Source organism: Hibiscus syriacus, unplaced genomic scaffold, assembly GCF_006381635.1.
Source record: "Hibiscus syriacus cultivar Baekdansim isolate YM2019G1 unplaced genomic scaffold, ASM638163v2 tig00015331_pilon, whole genome shotgun sequence".
Lineage (NCBI taxonomy): Eukaryota > Viridiplantae > Streptophyta > Magnoliopsida > Malvales > Malvaceae > Hibiscus > Hibiscus syriacus.
This window is the reverse complement of record NW_024062357.1, coordinates 60,272-76,751: the sequence shown is the minus strand read 5'-3', so window position 1 is coordinate 76,751 and position 16,480 is coordinate 60,272. Positions and strand designations below refer to the sequence as shown.

The 16,480-nt window shown below is 35.0% G+C and overlaps 2 protein-coding genes across 4 annotated transcripts; one reads left to right on the top strand and one right to left on the bottom strand.

The window, feature by feature from the left end:
• Positions 1–169: 169 nt before the first annotated feature.
• Positions 170–2,961, bottom strand: LOC120207753 (probable receptor-like protein kinase At1g80640). 3 transcript variants are annotated; one of them, XM_039207174.1, is made up of 11 exons: positions 2,893–2,958; positions 2,383–2,559; positions 2,252–2,298; positions 2,048–2,212; positions 1,845–1,977; positions 1,706–1,769; positions 1,534–1,630; positions 1,321–1,423; positions 893–1,011; positions 711–800; positions 172–597 (listed from the first exon to the last, which is right to left on the bottom strand). In XM_039207174.1, exons 2-11 carry the CDS (start codon positions 2,522–2,524, stop codon positions 424–426), a joined length of 1,134 nt encoding a protein of 377 aa, XP_039063105.1. In that variant the 5' UTR covers positions 2,525–2,559; positions 2,893–2,958; the 3' UTR covers positions 172–423. The 3 variants fall into 3 exon arrangements, with proteins under 3 accessions (XP_039063104.1, XP_039063105.1, XP_039063106.1); XM_039207173.1 differs by having other exon boundaries at positions 170–597; positions 2,048–2,298; positions 2,893–2,959; XM_039207175.1 differs by having other exon boundaries at positions 522–610; positions 652–800; positions 2,048–2,298; positions 2,893–2,961.
• Positions 2,962–15,725: 12,764 nt separating this feature from the next.
• On the top strand, positions 15,726–16,239 carry LOC120207742. Its single transcript, XM_039207164.1, has 2 exons — positions 15,726–15,977; positions 16,027–16,239. The coding sequence occupies exons 1-2, from the start codon at positions 15,726–15,728 to the stop codon at positions 16,237–16,239; spliced, it is 465 nt and encodes a 154-aa protein (XP_039063095.1).
• The last annotated feature ends 241 nt before the right edge of the window (positions 16,240–16,480 follow it).

Sequence of the window (16,480 nt, the reverse complement as noted above, 5' to 3'; positions counted from 1 at the left end):
CATTAAACTAACAACATCGCCCTTAATTTTTTAACAATAGACAAATCAAAACTAAACATCAAATATGATTTTAAAAAATAAATAATCGGGTCACCAAAACCGAATAAAATACTAGTTGGGGTATTAAACCCTATTATTTTATTGTCATAATATGGTAACACTTCCCACGAGATCCTCAATATTTTCCATAAATGCCAATTCTTCTGACAGCAAACTAATATAAGAGCAGCACGGCACATGGCATATATCATCTTACAACTCATTGTTCCCAAAAGGGCTATTTACAAAAGACATGAACAATCCTCAAAAGGTATGAACTATCACCCAAATCTGTGCATATAGTTATGCAATGGAACTAATGTGGATGTATGATTTAATCGTTGCAACATCAACGATCGTGTGGCAGTTTGTTTTCGTGTCATGTCAGGGCGTACCGCGAACGTGTCGGTTCGTAGGGTCAAGGGCTGTAGGTATTGTAACTCTTAGAGTCCCTCCAAGCTCCATGGGAACAAGAGGTATAAGTGAGTGCAGAACATCGGTTATCAATGGACGATAACTCGGTTCCGGTTGCACACATAGCACTGCTACAGCGGCAACCTGGAAAATTATAATTTCACTTAGCTATTTAGATTTAGAATTGGATCAAATTGTCAACCAAGTGAGCAATGTCAGTCCAAGTGGTTTAGTTTCATCAGTAAACTATTACCAACCTGATATAAGTGCTTCAGATCCATGGTATCTCTTATCACCGGATCGATGATGTTCGGGAGTTTAGATCTGTCAGTAAGCTGAGGCATGGCCTGCATTCATAAATAGCAATGGCATTAGATTTTTCAATCATTATTTGCTTTGTTTTCTTCACTTGAAGAAGTAGCATTAGATCAAGGCCTACCCATGTGACAATCGATTGGCATTGAGATGGTGCTAGTTTTTCTACAGGCTTTCTTCCCAGTAGAAGCTCCAGCAGCACAACACCAAATGCATAAACATCACTCTTATCTGTTAATTTACCTAGAAAAAAGCAGATAATAATAGATTTAGCCTTCTTATCAGTGTTTCTAACATGCCACTCCGAGACCCCAGTTTCCCGACAATTGCAGACATCGCATATATTCATACTCCGACCCTCATCTTATCAAAATTATAACAACTAAAAATGCTTTACACTCATGTGAAGCCAACTAAATATGCCTAGGGGTGGCAGCACATGTGCAGAAAGAGTTACTTCATTTCAGCATATAATATTACCAAGATCAAAACATGAAAACAATTATATCGAATAACGCAAACAAAAAAACTATCGAAATCGATTGTACATACCATCTAAAAGGTATTCTGGAGCCACATAACCTAAAGTACCCGAAAGCTTCAAATTATTCTTGTTTTGAGCTGCATCAGTCACTGCAAGACCAAAATCTGAAAGCTGTATCCAGAAAGTGAGCTTCAAAGGATTTCATGGAAGACATTCATAATGTCAATAAACAATAGTTCAAAGACAGAAGGTGGTCTAACAATTTACATTACAATTATTACCTTTGCATTGAAGTCCAAATCCAAAAGTATATTAGATGATTTCAGATCTCTATGGATGACTGGTGGATGGCAATTCTCATGTAGATATTCTAATCCTCTGGTCAACAGTTGGGACTTAGTTTAATAACATTCATTAACTAAGGGCAATAAGCAAAGTTATACAGAACCTTACCTTGCTGTATCCAAAGCGATTTTCATCCGACGATGCCAAGTTAACGACGAGCCATGAGAAGGGCCTAAAGATGTAGAATTTCAGAAATGAGATCCATACATTACCAGAGAAGTTATCATTCATTTCTTCAAGTTCTTACCATGAAGTTGAGTTTCCAAAGAACCATTTTGCATCAACTCATACACAATAAATCTTGTGTCAGTGTCACTGCTAAAACCCAACAGCGAAATTATGTTCGGATGCTTAAATCGACAAAGCAATTCGACCTCATTCTGCAATTCCAAAACAAGAATTCAACAGTAAAACACATAAAAAAAGGAAGTTTTTCTGCAGAAATAGTACCTCATATTCCTTTTCTGCATCTTGGCTTGTACAGTCAAGTTTCTTAACAGCAGCATAAGAACCATCATTGAATTGAGCCTTGTAAACACATCCAAATCCACCTTCACCCAGAATATTACCAGGATGAAACTTATTTGTAGCTTTTTCAAGTATCTTATAATCCATAAATGAACCATAACCCTCCTTCGAAACCGTCCTCATAGACTTGAATTTACCCAGAAATGGTGCCAACCCATTCCCTTTTTCACCGTCTTCATAAAAAAAAAAGAGCAACTCTCAAAATTCCACAACTAAAAGGTAAAACAGATGTGGGTTTTCGCTCAAATGAAGATTACCTGATCTCTTAGCACCACATTTAGAGGATTTGCTCGAATTCTTCCTGTAAAAAAACCATACACAAAACAAGGAAGAGAAAATTGCACCCAAGGAAGAGCAAGCAATAATGAGAGCTATTAACAGTTTCTTAGGCGGATCCATTTTCCAGTGCTCCTCACTTCCAAGTCGAATCCCTGCTGTTTTTTAGCATAACAAACAAGAAATCTCAAGAGATAGAACAGGGAAATGTCTTCATCAGTAAAATAAAATTTTAAAAACAACAGTCATAAAGATTGCGTGTTAACTGGGAAGCAAAGAGTTCCCGTTCAAAGTATTAAATGCACCGACCTTTGTGGTCGTTTTATGAAATTTGAAAATTTTCAAAAGAAACAAACAAACAAACAAACAGATGATGAACTAAGAACCAGAAACAAACAAACAAACAGTTATCTCCATTAGCAAACACAGTGGAAAGAAGAAGAAAAGGCAATGGGCAGCTTCAGGAGCAGAATGATGCAAATAACAAGTACCTGGAGAGATTGGAGTAGAAATGGAGGATGAAACAGGGCCTTACACGGCGGAAACAGCAACGGTTTCAGGAATGGAAGCAAGAGAAGCATATACAGCAAATCCTTCTTCACACAATGATTTTTCCAGAACTTAGTGTTAATATAATAAACTTATCATGTAGGCATGAGAATTTAGAGATATATGAACCAAGACTCAGACTTTAAGAACAGGGAAAGATGTAGTTTTTGTCTTTGGATGTTGTGGAAATGTAGACTTTCTAGGCTTTGCCTCTCGGTGTTTTTCTTCTGTTTTGGATCTCTGTGAAGCCTGATTTTTTGTATTATTTTTAATGATGAAAGTACATCCGAACTCCGAAGTCATTAAATTATGATTAAATAACTATTATAAAATGTTCTTAAAATTTTACATTTGTTAATAATATCATAACAACTAATAATAATTTGATAAATTAGATATATTTTTTATTAGTTTAAGATAAATATAAAACAGTAGTTAATGACAGATTTAGAAATATCTTTTACGGTGAATATATATATATTAACAACATAAATTTTTTGAATGAGTTAGTACAAATAAAATTTTAGGATGTGCACTATCATTTAAATAGGTAATTAACTAAAGAAAACTAGGATCTCTGGATATAAACAAATAAAATTTCAGGCTGGACACTATCAATAAAATAAGCAATTAATTGAAGAAAATTCGGATCTCAGTGTCCACCTCAGTCGTCAATGGATCCATCACTGATAATTATATTTGTTAAAAAACTCTAAATCATTTGACATATGAACGTTTATACTCCTGCATATGTGATGTTTGTTCCATAAATCTCAAAAAATAACAATAATTCCTTAATTATTATAACATTTTGATTCGTGCACTTAAATATAACTCTTAAAGATTAATACATACTCAAATATTTTTAATTTTTTAAATTTTATGAAAATAACTATTTAATTAAAAATTAATCTCATTTTTCTAAAATTTAGCTTCTAGTTGAAATATAAGCTAAAAAACAAAATAATTAAGGGAAGCTTTCTTAACAATTAAGCCATAAGAAGAAGGGTTTAGAAAATCAAACATTTAGTCCTTCAAAAGAATTAGAATTTCTTATTATGTTTCAAAATTTTTGAATATTTTCAATTGAGTTTCTTTCTAAAATTTTTAAAATTCTTATTAAATCTCAGAAATTTTACTTAGGCACACAATTTTTTTCTGGAAAAAAATATTAAATAAAACCTTTCAAGATTTTTAAAAATTTTGTAAATACTTTTCAAAAAATTATTATTATGTTACTTTCTTTTATTTATACATTTTTCTTATATAATGCAGAGCTTTCGACTTTGTAATATTTATTAATTATGAATTAATGGCGATTATTTAATCATATTCAAAAAATTTATGATAGCTTTTATAAAAAAATTATCCAAAATTAATGCTTCACAAAATTATTTTAAGCATTAATGATTAAGGTTTTAATTGCAAAGGCCATCCACATATGATTATAGACAAAACCATCTTATTGATTATTATTGTTTTTTAATTTATTTTCGAGAAGAATAATACTAATTGAGTTTTATCTTATTGTATGAGCGTATAAATATTAAAGTTTTTGTGTTGGACTTCTTATATAAATTGTATGAGTTTTATCAAATTCTATTATTAATCTCTTTGCAATACATAAATTGTAGAAATCTTGTGCAATCAATTGAGTTAAAGTGAAGATTAAATGAATGTAGATGGTACACATCAGATGTACATCTCACCAAACACAGCCTTGGTCACGCGTTAGGTGAACATTGTGTTTGAAAAAACAGTGTCAGCCCACACGCTGCTAGCTGTGCCTGTGAGACAAACTGCCCCCACCTTGCACACTTAAACTCCAATTCTTAATATTAATAGTATTTCATTTTAGTTTTATTTTTTTAATATTTTGAGTGATTATAAAAATATTATCTATTCATAATCTTTTGTAATTATTTATAACGTATATATACGGTAAAACTTTCGAGATAATGTTCTGAAAGAAATTAATTCACGAGCTAATGCACTCCTAAGATTAATTGCTCAAATAGGGTGAAATCCACAGTGTTGGCCGTAGGTCGTCATGCACTCCGAGACCATCCGACCGAGGCCATCCGAACGAGCTATGCGAGGGCAACCGAGCGAGCTATGCGAGGGAATCCGAGGGAAGCCGTGCGAGGGTAGGTCGCCCGGAGTGCATGGCGACCTACAAGGTCGCCCGGAGGACATGGCGACCTACAAGGTCGCCCGTAGGGCATGGCGACCTATGTGTTGTGTTGGGACGTGCATGTGCCATGCAACACGTTCATTCTCTCTGTTTGAGCAAGGGTAGGTCGCCCGGAGTGCATAGCGACCTACAAGGTCGCCCGTAGTGCATGGCGACCTATGGTCAACACTGTGGATTTCACCCTATTTGAGCAATTAATCTTGGGAGTGCATTAGCTCGTGAATTAATTTATTTCAGAATATTATCGCGAAAGTTTTACCTATATATACGATGTAAACGTAATTATTCAAATTTAAGATCTCAAAATAAAATAATATATCCTTTAACTATTGAGAGTGTCTCATAAATTATTTTATTTTTTTTAAATAAACGATGCAGGAGCTACTAATGTCATTAGTAATTTTGCAATTTGTGATTTGAGAATATAATTCACTCCACCTAATTTTGGCATAAATCCAAATTAAAGTGATAAAGATGGATATAAATTTAAAAGAAAATAATACATATTTATTATTTTTCAAAAATCTTAAACGTGTGGCCTTATGAGTTTCAATCAGAAATGGACCCTCCAACTGATGGGTTGTGTACTGTTGGGCTTTAGGCCATGGGTCAAGATTTAAGCTCATGTTTTCGGTAGTAGAGTATTCGGCCAACAAATTTAATCATTAAATTAATATATAAAATAATTTTAATTTATATCTTATTATTTTGATACTTAAATTTATTTTCGTTTGATTTTGAACTCTTAATGAATTATGTATGTTGTTTTAATTCCATTTTAGTTAATGTGATATTTTAAGAATGTGTCACGTGGTATATATTATATATTAGTTTTAAAAAAATTAAAAGATAAAAGTAAAAAAGTCTCAAAAAATTTGTAATTTATTTTATTTAATAAAAATATCTTTAAATACTAAAATACGGTATAACTTCAAGCGTAAAAATATGATTGGGTAAATGAGTAAAGTATACAAATGATCACGATTATATGTGCTATTTTATTAAGTCTCTTAATTATTAAAATTTATAAAATAATCCATTAACTATAAGATGATATATTGTTAAGTCTATCAACCGTTAAAAAGTTATAAAATAGTTATTCAACTATTCATATATTTCAAACTTGTTTTTTCTGTTAAAAAATTGATGATAACCTGAGTTGGACGTTAACCTACTGGCCAAGGTATTATAACATATGATCTCATAATCTCAAATGATTATAAAATTCAAACAATTTTAATATCATATTTTATTGTATCTCAACCAGCATATTAATATTTAACTCAGATGACCGTCAATTTTTTAACGAAAAATGACAAATTTAGAATATATGAATAGTCAGGTGATCGTTATGTAACTTTTAATAGTCGAGAGACTCAACAAACAAAATCTATAGTTAAGAGATAATTTTATAACTTTTAATAGTCAAGAGATTATTCTATATAGTCTGGGGACCCAATGTGTATTTTACTCAATATGATTTAACCCATCAAATCGGCTTACCGAGGGCATCCGTCTACGGCTAAATTACATAACTGACACCGTTTGCTTTTAATTTTACCTTTCTGACACCGTTTGACCAATATTTCCAGAAGTAGCACCCTTTCTGCTGAGTTGGCAAAGGCGCGTCCCCGGGGACGCGCTTTACCCGTGTTTTCGCTGAGTTGGATGCCACGTGTGGAAGGCGCGTCCCCGGGGACGCGCCTTTGCCAACTCAGCAGACACGTATTTTGTTTTATAATAAATAGTTTATTTTTATTATTATTATAAATTAATAATATATTATGTAAAATGTTTCGATTATAATGTAAGAATTATCAAGTTTCGATTATTTTTGATTTTGATTATCGATCTATTAATTTTATCAGTTAATTATTTAAATGTTATCAATCTAGTCATCTCATATCAATATTTAACGAAAATATAGATGCATAAGTTAATAAATTAGTATAATTACATATTTAATCTTCAAGACTTACATATTTTATAAAATTAGTCTTATTGAAAATTTAATTTAATAAATTTAATCCTCCAATCAGAACATGAAATGTGTCATCGTATACATAAATTTTTTAATAACTTTTAATTTGTTTAATTTAATATTTTTCTCTACTTAGAAGGTGAAATTATTATTATATTTTAAAAAAAAATATAACTAATAATATTAATTATTATATTAATAAATATATTAAATATATTTATGTATTTAAAAGTTAAAAAAATTATTTAGGTGTACATACATTGACAAATTATATAAATGCAATAACATTAAATTATTAGAAACAAAAACATTCATTTAAATACAATATTAATTACATAAGAGTTAACGGTTATATGATGATAACAGAGCTGGACATTTTTTTCTATTGTGCCCGATGTTTCTACAATGCCCACATCGTTTTTGTTATGTTGACTTCTCCTGAATATCCATATCACAATGTATTCTAGTAGATTTTGGACGACCTGAGTCCCTCAATAGCAATGGATCTGGTACAATTGTAAGCCAAGTTTGAATCTCATTTGGGTCCCTTTCGTTTCCTATGGGCGGAAACTCAAATTCATATACCTTGAATACTTGTGAAAGTTGGTATACGGGATCAACATAATTTTTGTAGTCCAAATGCGAATGTGAGCAAGCAGCAATGACATGAGAGCATGGATATTTGAGTGCTGGAAATAAACCACAATCGCACCACCTCTCTTGCAGATTAACTCTGAAAGAGTTAGCTTCAATCCCTTGCAGCGGACGTGGCATTTCGGTTACACGAAATAATTCACGGGTGCGAGAAAAATTTGTAACTAACATCCCATTTGATGCAGCCACTTTTTTCTGTAAATCAACTACTAGTCTTGGGTGGTAAATATGTCCGTTTTGCATCCAAGTAAGAGCTTGTCCACCGAGCTTTGCAAAGAGTTGACCCAAACGAAAATAAGTCATTTTAACCAACGTCGTGATTGGTAAATGACGCGCCCCCTTTAAGGTTGAATTTATTGCTTCAGCCAAGTTTGTTGTCATATGACCATAGCGATACCCCCCGTCATATGCATTTGTCCACATTTCTTTGCTGATGTCCATAATGTACTCGCACCCCTTCTTATTTTTGCCAAACAGCTCTTGTAGCATCGACTCAAACCTTTGAGGTAAGAGTTCGTAACCTAAGCCATTAGGAATATGTAATAGTTAATATAAAGTATAAATAAGTAATAAGAAATTGATAGAAAAATTGGGAAAAAGTAACATACCCATCCGCACGACTAACTGACGTTCATCGTTCTTCTTGTATTTTCCGTAATAGTTTGCAGCAATATGACGGACACAATAACGATGTTGAACATGTGGAGGTCTATACATTGTACCCAAAGAGTCCATTGCTGCTTTTATCCCGGCTCCTCGGTCTGAAATAATGCATAGTCGTTCCCTGGTGACAACATGTAAACGTAAATTTTTAAGGAAAAAAGCCCAAGACTCAGTGTCTTCTCCTTGAACGAGGGCAAACGCAACATGAAGAATATTGCGGTTTCCATCTTGGACCACAGCCAATAATAAAACTTGCTTGTATTTCCCATACAAGAAAGTACCATCAATTTGGACAATTGGTTTACAGTACTTGACTGCATTAATACACTGAGGGTAAGTCCAAAAGACTCGGTAAAATTGGCAGCGATCGCGAACCATTCGATCATTCACGTAATGATGTTGAGTTTCGAACTCAACAATTGTCCCGGGATTAAGTCTTTGCACAACATGAAACCAACTGGGCAGCTCGTTGTAAGAGGAATCCCATTCGCCATGAAGTTTGCAAATGACATTCTGTTTTGCCAACCACGCTTTTTTATATGAGACAGTGTACCCATATTGTGACTGTATAGCAGAAATCAACACTGCAACAGCTATATGAGAGCTTTGCTTCACAATGGGCATGATTGCTTGACAAATAATGTTGGAGTCCAAGTTGGGATGATCCTGGTTTATACCTGTTGCACAACATGTATGAGGACCGTTGTATCTGGTTAGTTCCCATAAGTTGTTCTTCCTCTTCCTTTTTGATACACGGACCATCCATTGACATCCGTTGTGACGTTGGACGCAGTAGCAGACATATTTCTCCGTGTTAGATCGATCAACTCGGGACTGAACTGAGTTACGAATATTGTAACTCTTTATTGCCATCATTGCTTCCTCCTTCGATGCGAACTCCATTCCAATATGTAAATTATCGTCATTGACTGATGATTGAAGTCCATAGTTGCCAACATCATGAAGATCTGGAAATTCAGGCTCATACATTGCATCATAATCAGCCTCATACATATGTGCAGGAAGTTCGGCTGGTGTTGTATTTATCGAAACGTCATCCTCGTCATCATCAAAATGTACGTTAAACTGTGGTGAGTCAGGTTCAACGAATAATCCCGTTTCAGCACCATCTGCACCTGGCTCCCGAAGAGGTTCTTCTGGTGGAGATGAGGGTTCCTCCGATAATCCAATGTTGAGGTCAAATAAGTTCCCGCTTGCGTGTCCTCCCCTTGAACTTGAGGCCATTGTATCATGTGAGATGTGAATAGACTGTCGTCTTGTTGGCATTTCCATATGTAAGTCGAAAACATTGGCAGATGAATGTCTGCCCCTTGAAGTAGAAGAGATGTTGTAATATGGATTATTGGTGAAGCCACGTGGGTTGAGATCATAAGCAGTTGCAGATGAATGCCTTCCTATTGAACTTGATGGCATGGTATATGGCGTTGGATCCGCCATTAATGATGTGAAATCATTACAGATCAGTTGTGTCGGGCTATCAACTTGATCAGTTTGATATGCAATGCTTAAGTGAGAGGAATATGAGAGACCACGAGTTGCACGAACCTCAATAAAAGTGGCATACATTTCAATAAGAGATTGTGAACTCCCCATATGAGCATCAACCATCATAGAAACATCATCATCGTTTGAAAGCTGAAATGATGTATACGTGAGCGGAAAAAGTTCAGTAGGAAATCTGTACTGAAGTGAAGATAGTCTTCTCTGGCCTGCTACACGAATCTTTAACAAAATTTTTGCGATTAACTCCTCAATTGTGATGTTTCTCTTCAAGGTTAAGGGGATATAATGATCTGACTCAAAAACAACCCCCTCTTCAGCTTCCTTAATTTCTCCATCATACAAAACAACAGCAGAAAGACGACTCATTTTCAGAGAATTTGAGAATTTAGAGTTTGGGAATTTGAGAATTTGAGAATTTGAAAGATTGTGAACTGAAGTATGTTTTGAAAGTTTATAATACGTTGCATATAATAGTGTCTATAATCGGAGTACTATTCACATAAAGACGCGTTCTCGGGGGCGCGCCTTTCATTATTTCGTCAGAGAATATGTTATCATTGCCCTATTATGTCACTCATGTCCCTCGGGGATACTAGATATATCAGTACCTATTATTTCACTATTCACATGAAGGCGCGTTCCCGGGGGGGCGCCTTCCATTATTTCGTCAGAGAATATGTTATCATTGCCCTATTATGTCACTCATGTCCCTCGGGGACACTAGATATATCATTACCTATTATTTCTCAGGGGACATGAAGGCGCGTTCCCGGGGGCGCGCCTTCCATTATTTTCGTCAGAGAATATGTTATCATTGCCCTATTATGTCACTCATGTCCCTCGGGGACACTAGATATATCAGTACCTATTATTTCACTATTCACATGAAGGCGCGTTCCCGGGGCGCGCCTTCCATTATGTCATCAGAGAATATGTTATCATTGCCCTATTATGTCACTCATGTCCCTCGGGGACACTAGATATATCATTACCTATTATTTCTCAGGGGACATGAAGGCGCGTTCCCGGGGACGCGCGTCCCCGGGGGCGCGCCTTCCATTATTTCGTCAGAGAATATGTTATCATTGCCCTATTATGTCACTCATGTCCCTCGGGGACACTAGATATATCAGTACCTATTATTTCACTATTCACATGAAGGCGCGTTCCCGGGGGCGCGCCTTCCATTATGTCATCAGAGAATATGTTATCATTGCCCTATTATGTCACTCATGTCCCTCGGAGACACTAGATATATCAGTAAATCAGGTAAATTATAACCAAAATTTAACTTCTTTTGAAAGTTCAGCAAGTTAAGAATAACTTAAATTAAAACGTTATGTGAAGTTTGAATAAATTAGATAAAATGTTATGGATAAATTGAATAAATGTGAAGTGATAAGTTGATTGTGACATTGAAATTGTATGGAATGAGCATTGAAATGTGACATTGAATAAATTGTCAATTCACCCCCTCTTGGCTGATTCCGTCGATCGATGAACTCAACATAAGTTGATTTTAATGTATACGTTTTAATATATATGTTAATGATAAAATCATATGTATGGATAAATTTAATTTCAATTTAAGTATTGTGAACTATAATTGGAATATAACTTTTAATTTCGAATACAATTGGAATATTAAGTTGAAATTTAATGTTAAATTTCGAATACTATAATTTATATTTTAAATTTAAATTTGAATAATATTATTTTTATTTTTATTTTAAATTTCGAATACTATAATTTGTATTTTAAAAACATTTATCAAACATTTAATGTTAAATGTGAATAAAAAATAACATTAAAAAATATGTATGTAACAACCATGAAACATTTAAATAACATAACCAAATTACATAAAATTCTGAAATATAATTATTTAAATAACATTAAATATAAATGGATCACCGATGTCGTCTTCTCGAATGAGTTCCACATGGCGGTGGTTGCCTATTTCGTGGAGGATTTCTTCGTGGAACTTGTTCTTCAGTCTCCTCATCTTCACTATCATCATCAGCAACATTTTCTTCATTTGGTGTAGATGACGCTGAAGGGGCTGAAGGGCCTGTATAAAATAACGACCCTGGATGAGTGCTAGTAACAATCCCATCGCTCCCCGGAAACTGTGGAAACTGTGGAAACATTGGCATCGATGTATGTGATCCAGATGGAGATTGAGGTGTTTGCGGAGAAGCACCACCAGCCAAATAAGATGCATATGAACCATATGCTGGATCATTAAACATAGTCGTATATGCACCTCCATATGGTATAAAACCCTGCGGGCTAGGCATGTAACCTGGCGGGCTAGGAATGTAACCCTGCGGGCTTGGAATGTAACCCTGCGGGCTCGGAATGTAAACTGGTGGGCTTGGCATATGAAGTGGAGGGCTGGGCATGTACCCCTGCGGCATCGACGAATAAGGATGTTGTCGTTGGACTGATGCAGAACCGGTAGCGCCTTCTCTCCATCCACGCGTCGGGGGACGATGATATTGAGACGGTTGACGTCTTTCTCGGCGCCTAGGAATGTTAACCCCTCGTGCTTCCACCGAAAGTAGAAACGGCTTCCCATTTTCATTAAACCAGTCCATATAGTTGTCCGTAACCATATGACCAGTTTCAGCGTAATATTGTCAAGGGGCCAACAGTTTATATCGGTTCTCCCAAAGCGCAATCCAATATCTGTGTCTCACCACCCAGTTAACATCTTTCTTTCCCCGTCTATCTATGTTATGCATGTCGTCTAAATTCCTAGGAGCTCCAGGAATATATTGCGTACAACCATACTGACGGAGCACGCGATCAACTGGATGCCACTCAATAATAGCATAACATATAACAGGTATAACCGATATCCATACCTCTAATGACCCACTAAGGTGGGGTGGGATGCAAGCTTTCACTTCATCGCTCGCATAAGGTATCCACTGAAACTGAAATATAAATATACAATTCAAATAAATAAAATATTCTAATTATATCTAACATTTTAAATTAAAATATTAATAATTAAACAAATTTAAAAACATACCTCAGACCCAGCTTTCGTATCAATAAGTAAACGAATTTCCTCTAACCCAGTAGGTATACTTTTATGGTCCTTTCTTTTCATCGACCACCTATGAAATATAATATAAACTAAATATCACCCTATTTAATTGAAAATATTTAAATCAAAATTTAGTTCGAAAATTACCTCAACAATAAGGGGAATACGTATGGTTCATTCACGATCGGGCATAAGAAAGGCATGCGGAACCACGCCCATGATTGTAGAAGCAGAAGACATCCACCGATAGCAGTTTTCTTATAATTCGTCGCCCGACATATTTCTCTAAAGAGAAATGTCAAAACTGCAGCACCCCAACTATATCTTCAAGCTTCATCAAAATCGATCAGATGCCGCAACCACATACAATGCACCTGGTTGCGAGATTTGTCGGGCATCAATATTCCTCCAATTATTCGTAGAATATATGCCCGAGCACATGCCTTTGCTTGATCCTCTGAAGCATTTTCATTTAAAACCTCAAAATTAGCTTTCAACCAAGATAAAGCTATTCTACCTCCATTAAACTCTGGCGGAGCAGCTCCAAGATAATCAATGCACATTGATTGCCAATCACCATCCGCCATACCACACATCATATTTCCGTCGACGGGAAGCCCCAGATGCATAGGGACATCCTCCAATGTAATTGTTGCCTCTCCACATGGAAGGTGAAAAGTGTGTGTCTCGGGCCTCCACCTCTCAATCAGTGCAGAAATTAGGACAGGTTCGAGTTTGCAACCGCCTATAATTGTTGCAATATACCCGAACCCGGCAGAAGCCAAATATGGCAAAATACGTTCCGGTGTCGGTATACGTGAATTTTTAATAAAAGTTTCTAAAATACGATCAGCATCCTAAATAATATATATTATAAAAAATAAAAATTAATATAAATTCATAATAACTTTAAAATAAAAATAAATTTAAATATTAACATTAATTATAAAAAATATTACCATATCGCTAAAATGTCTGGAGATATGATCAATATCCAATCGCAACAGCATTTCGTTTTCCATTATAACTGTAGACAAAACAATATAATTAGCAAAAAAAATTTAATAATTCTAAATAAATAATAATTATATAAATATTATTTTAATAAAAAAATAATATTTACATAATATATTAATATAAAAATAATAACTATTTAAAAAAATACTAACATAAAAATAAATTTCTTACCACTAATAACAAATTTAAAACTCAAATAGTTGAAGAATTTGAGTTATATAAGAGAGTAGAAGATGATTTTGGTGTGAAGAATGAGGGAGGGTTGAGGGGGTTTATATAGGAGAGGAGGAGGGGTAGTTAGGAAAAACGGATGGGGGAATTTATGACATTTAATGGAAGGCGCGTCCCCGGGGATGCGCTTTCCACACGTGTCTGCTAATATGGCAAAGGCGCGTCCCCAGGGACGCGCCTTTCACACGTGGCATCCAACTCGGCGAAAAAACGGGTAAAGCGCGTCTCCGGGGACGCGCCTTTGACAACTCAGCAGAAATGGTGCTACTTCTGAAAATATTAGTCAAACGGTATCAGAAAGGTAAAATTAAAAGCAAACGGTGTCAGTAATTTAGCCTCCGTCACGTCATTCCATTCCTCAGTTGAAACGTATACGTACAAGATTGCTCCAGCTGTTTCAGTGAGATATCCCTCAAAGCCGTATTCTAATTCCACAAACGGCCACTCATTTTCGACGGAATTACAAAACCTACCCTCAAGTCACGGGTGACCCTTGATTGCTTTTAAAAGCGGTTCACATGTTTCATTAACCTTTTTCAACACGTGGCTCATACCAACTCAAGTTAACATCAAGGATTCCGAAGCGTGTTAGTATCATCCAGGCCACCCGTTAGATATTTTTTAATAGAAAATATAAATTAAACATATAATAATAATATATTTTTTATAATCATTAATACAAAAAAATTAATCATTTAAGATCATATAAAAAAATTTAAAATATATTAAATAAATTCGAACAAAAAAAAAACGAACATATATAATTTTATCTGTAAATGAATTATAAAAGGAGATCAAACTATTGAAAGATTATCGATAAACCGTGAATTATAGTTGAGTGACGTGAACAAATTATCCATTAACACAAATAGCATATTTAAATCCAATATGAACGTGAAAAACAAAAAGAATCAACACGATAATAAATATTCGCCGTCTTGATTAATCATGACAATATCAAATATAATAGTGAGAAAAAAAACTAAAAAATGTGTCATAAATATAAAAAATATATATCATACAAACAAAATTATTAAAATTTTAAAAAAATAATATAACAAAATAAAAATAATAATAAATATTGATGGTCAACTATTAATACTAAAACAAATACCGTCACTAATCATAAAGATAAGAAAAATATACTAATTACGGCAAAGAAAAAAAATATAAAATTATAAACTTCAACTATTTTATGTAAATCTAATTTGATTTGATGAAATAATCATCCTAATAAGTCATAAGGATAACAAGATTTGAAACTGGCACAGGAGCGTGTGATTAGTGGCACTCAATCAATTTACTTTAACTCGTCACCTCTCCTTCCTTCCAAACCCGAACTCTGTTCCTTGTTTCTTCTCTGATTTTCCGCATTTCCCACTTCTTTGATTCTTCTCTTAAACTTCTTCTGCAGAAATTCCTTTTTAATTTGTAGATTCCTCGTTGTTTCATCATGGGTGTTGCAGTTCACAACCCAGAAGATTGTTTAAAGCTTCCTAATTCCGTGAAACACCCAAGAAATCCTCGACATAATCCCAATCTTAACCCAAACCGCACGAACCGCCGGAAGCGTACTCCCAACGCTTCTCCCCCTTCTCGTCATTCAGTCGCCCCCTCAAAAGCTCCGGCCAAGAATCTCGTGATGGGTCAAGTCAAGATCCTCAAACGCGGCGAAGATCTTAAAGAATCTAAGCCGGATAAGCCTGTAGAAAGCGTTGACGTAGATCTGAGTTCCACTGTCCGTTCCGATCCAGATCCCGTGTCCGTTCCGACCCACCGAGTCTGAAAACGACGACGGTAAGGTCGTTCTGCCCTTCTTCCATGCCGGATCTGCCTTCATAACATCGCCGCCTCCGAGTTCAGTTCCGCTGCCGGCGTTCTTCACAAAGAAGATTGGGATTGCTTTGAAAGATGATGTCGCCACGAATGCCTTAAGGAGGATATTAAGGCTGGACTTGGTGATTTGACTTCATTCGTTACAGATTGCTAATCTGTAATCCCTTGTTTTTTTCAAGGGGAAGATCAAAAATTGCTAACTCAGAAAAGTATGTTTAGTTAGTTTCTGATCCCAGCTTCTCCTCTGTATAGCTTAGCAATTGTCTGCATCGATACGCAAATATGTCTAGTTTTTTTACTTTGTTTTTCTCTTTAGGGTTGTTTTGGTTTCGTATTTACAAGTAGGTTTTCTGGGTTTGTATTTAAACTAGG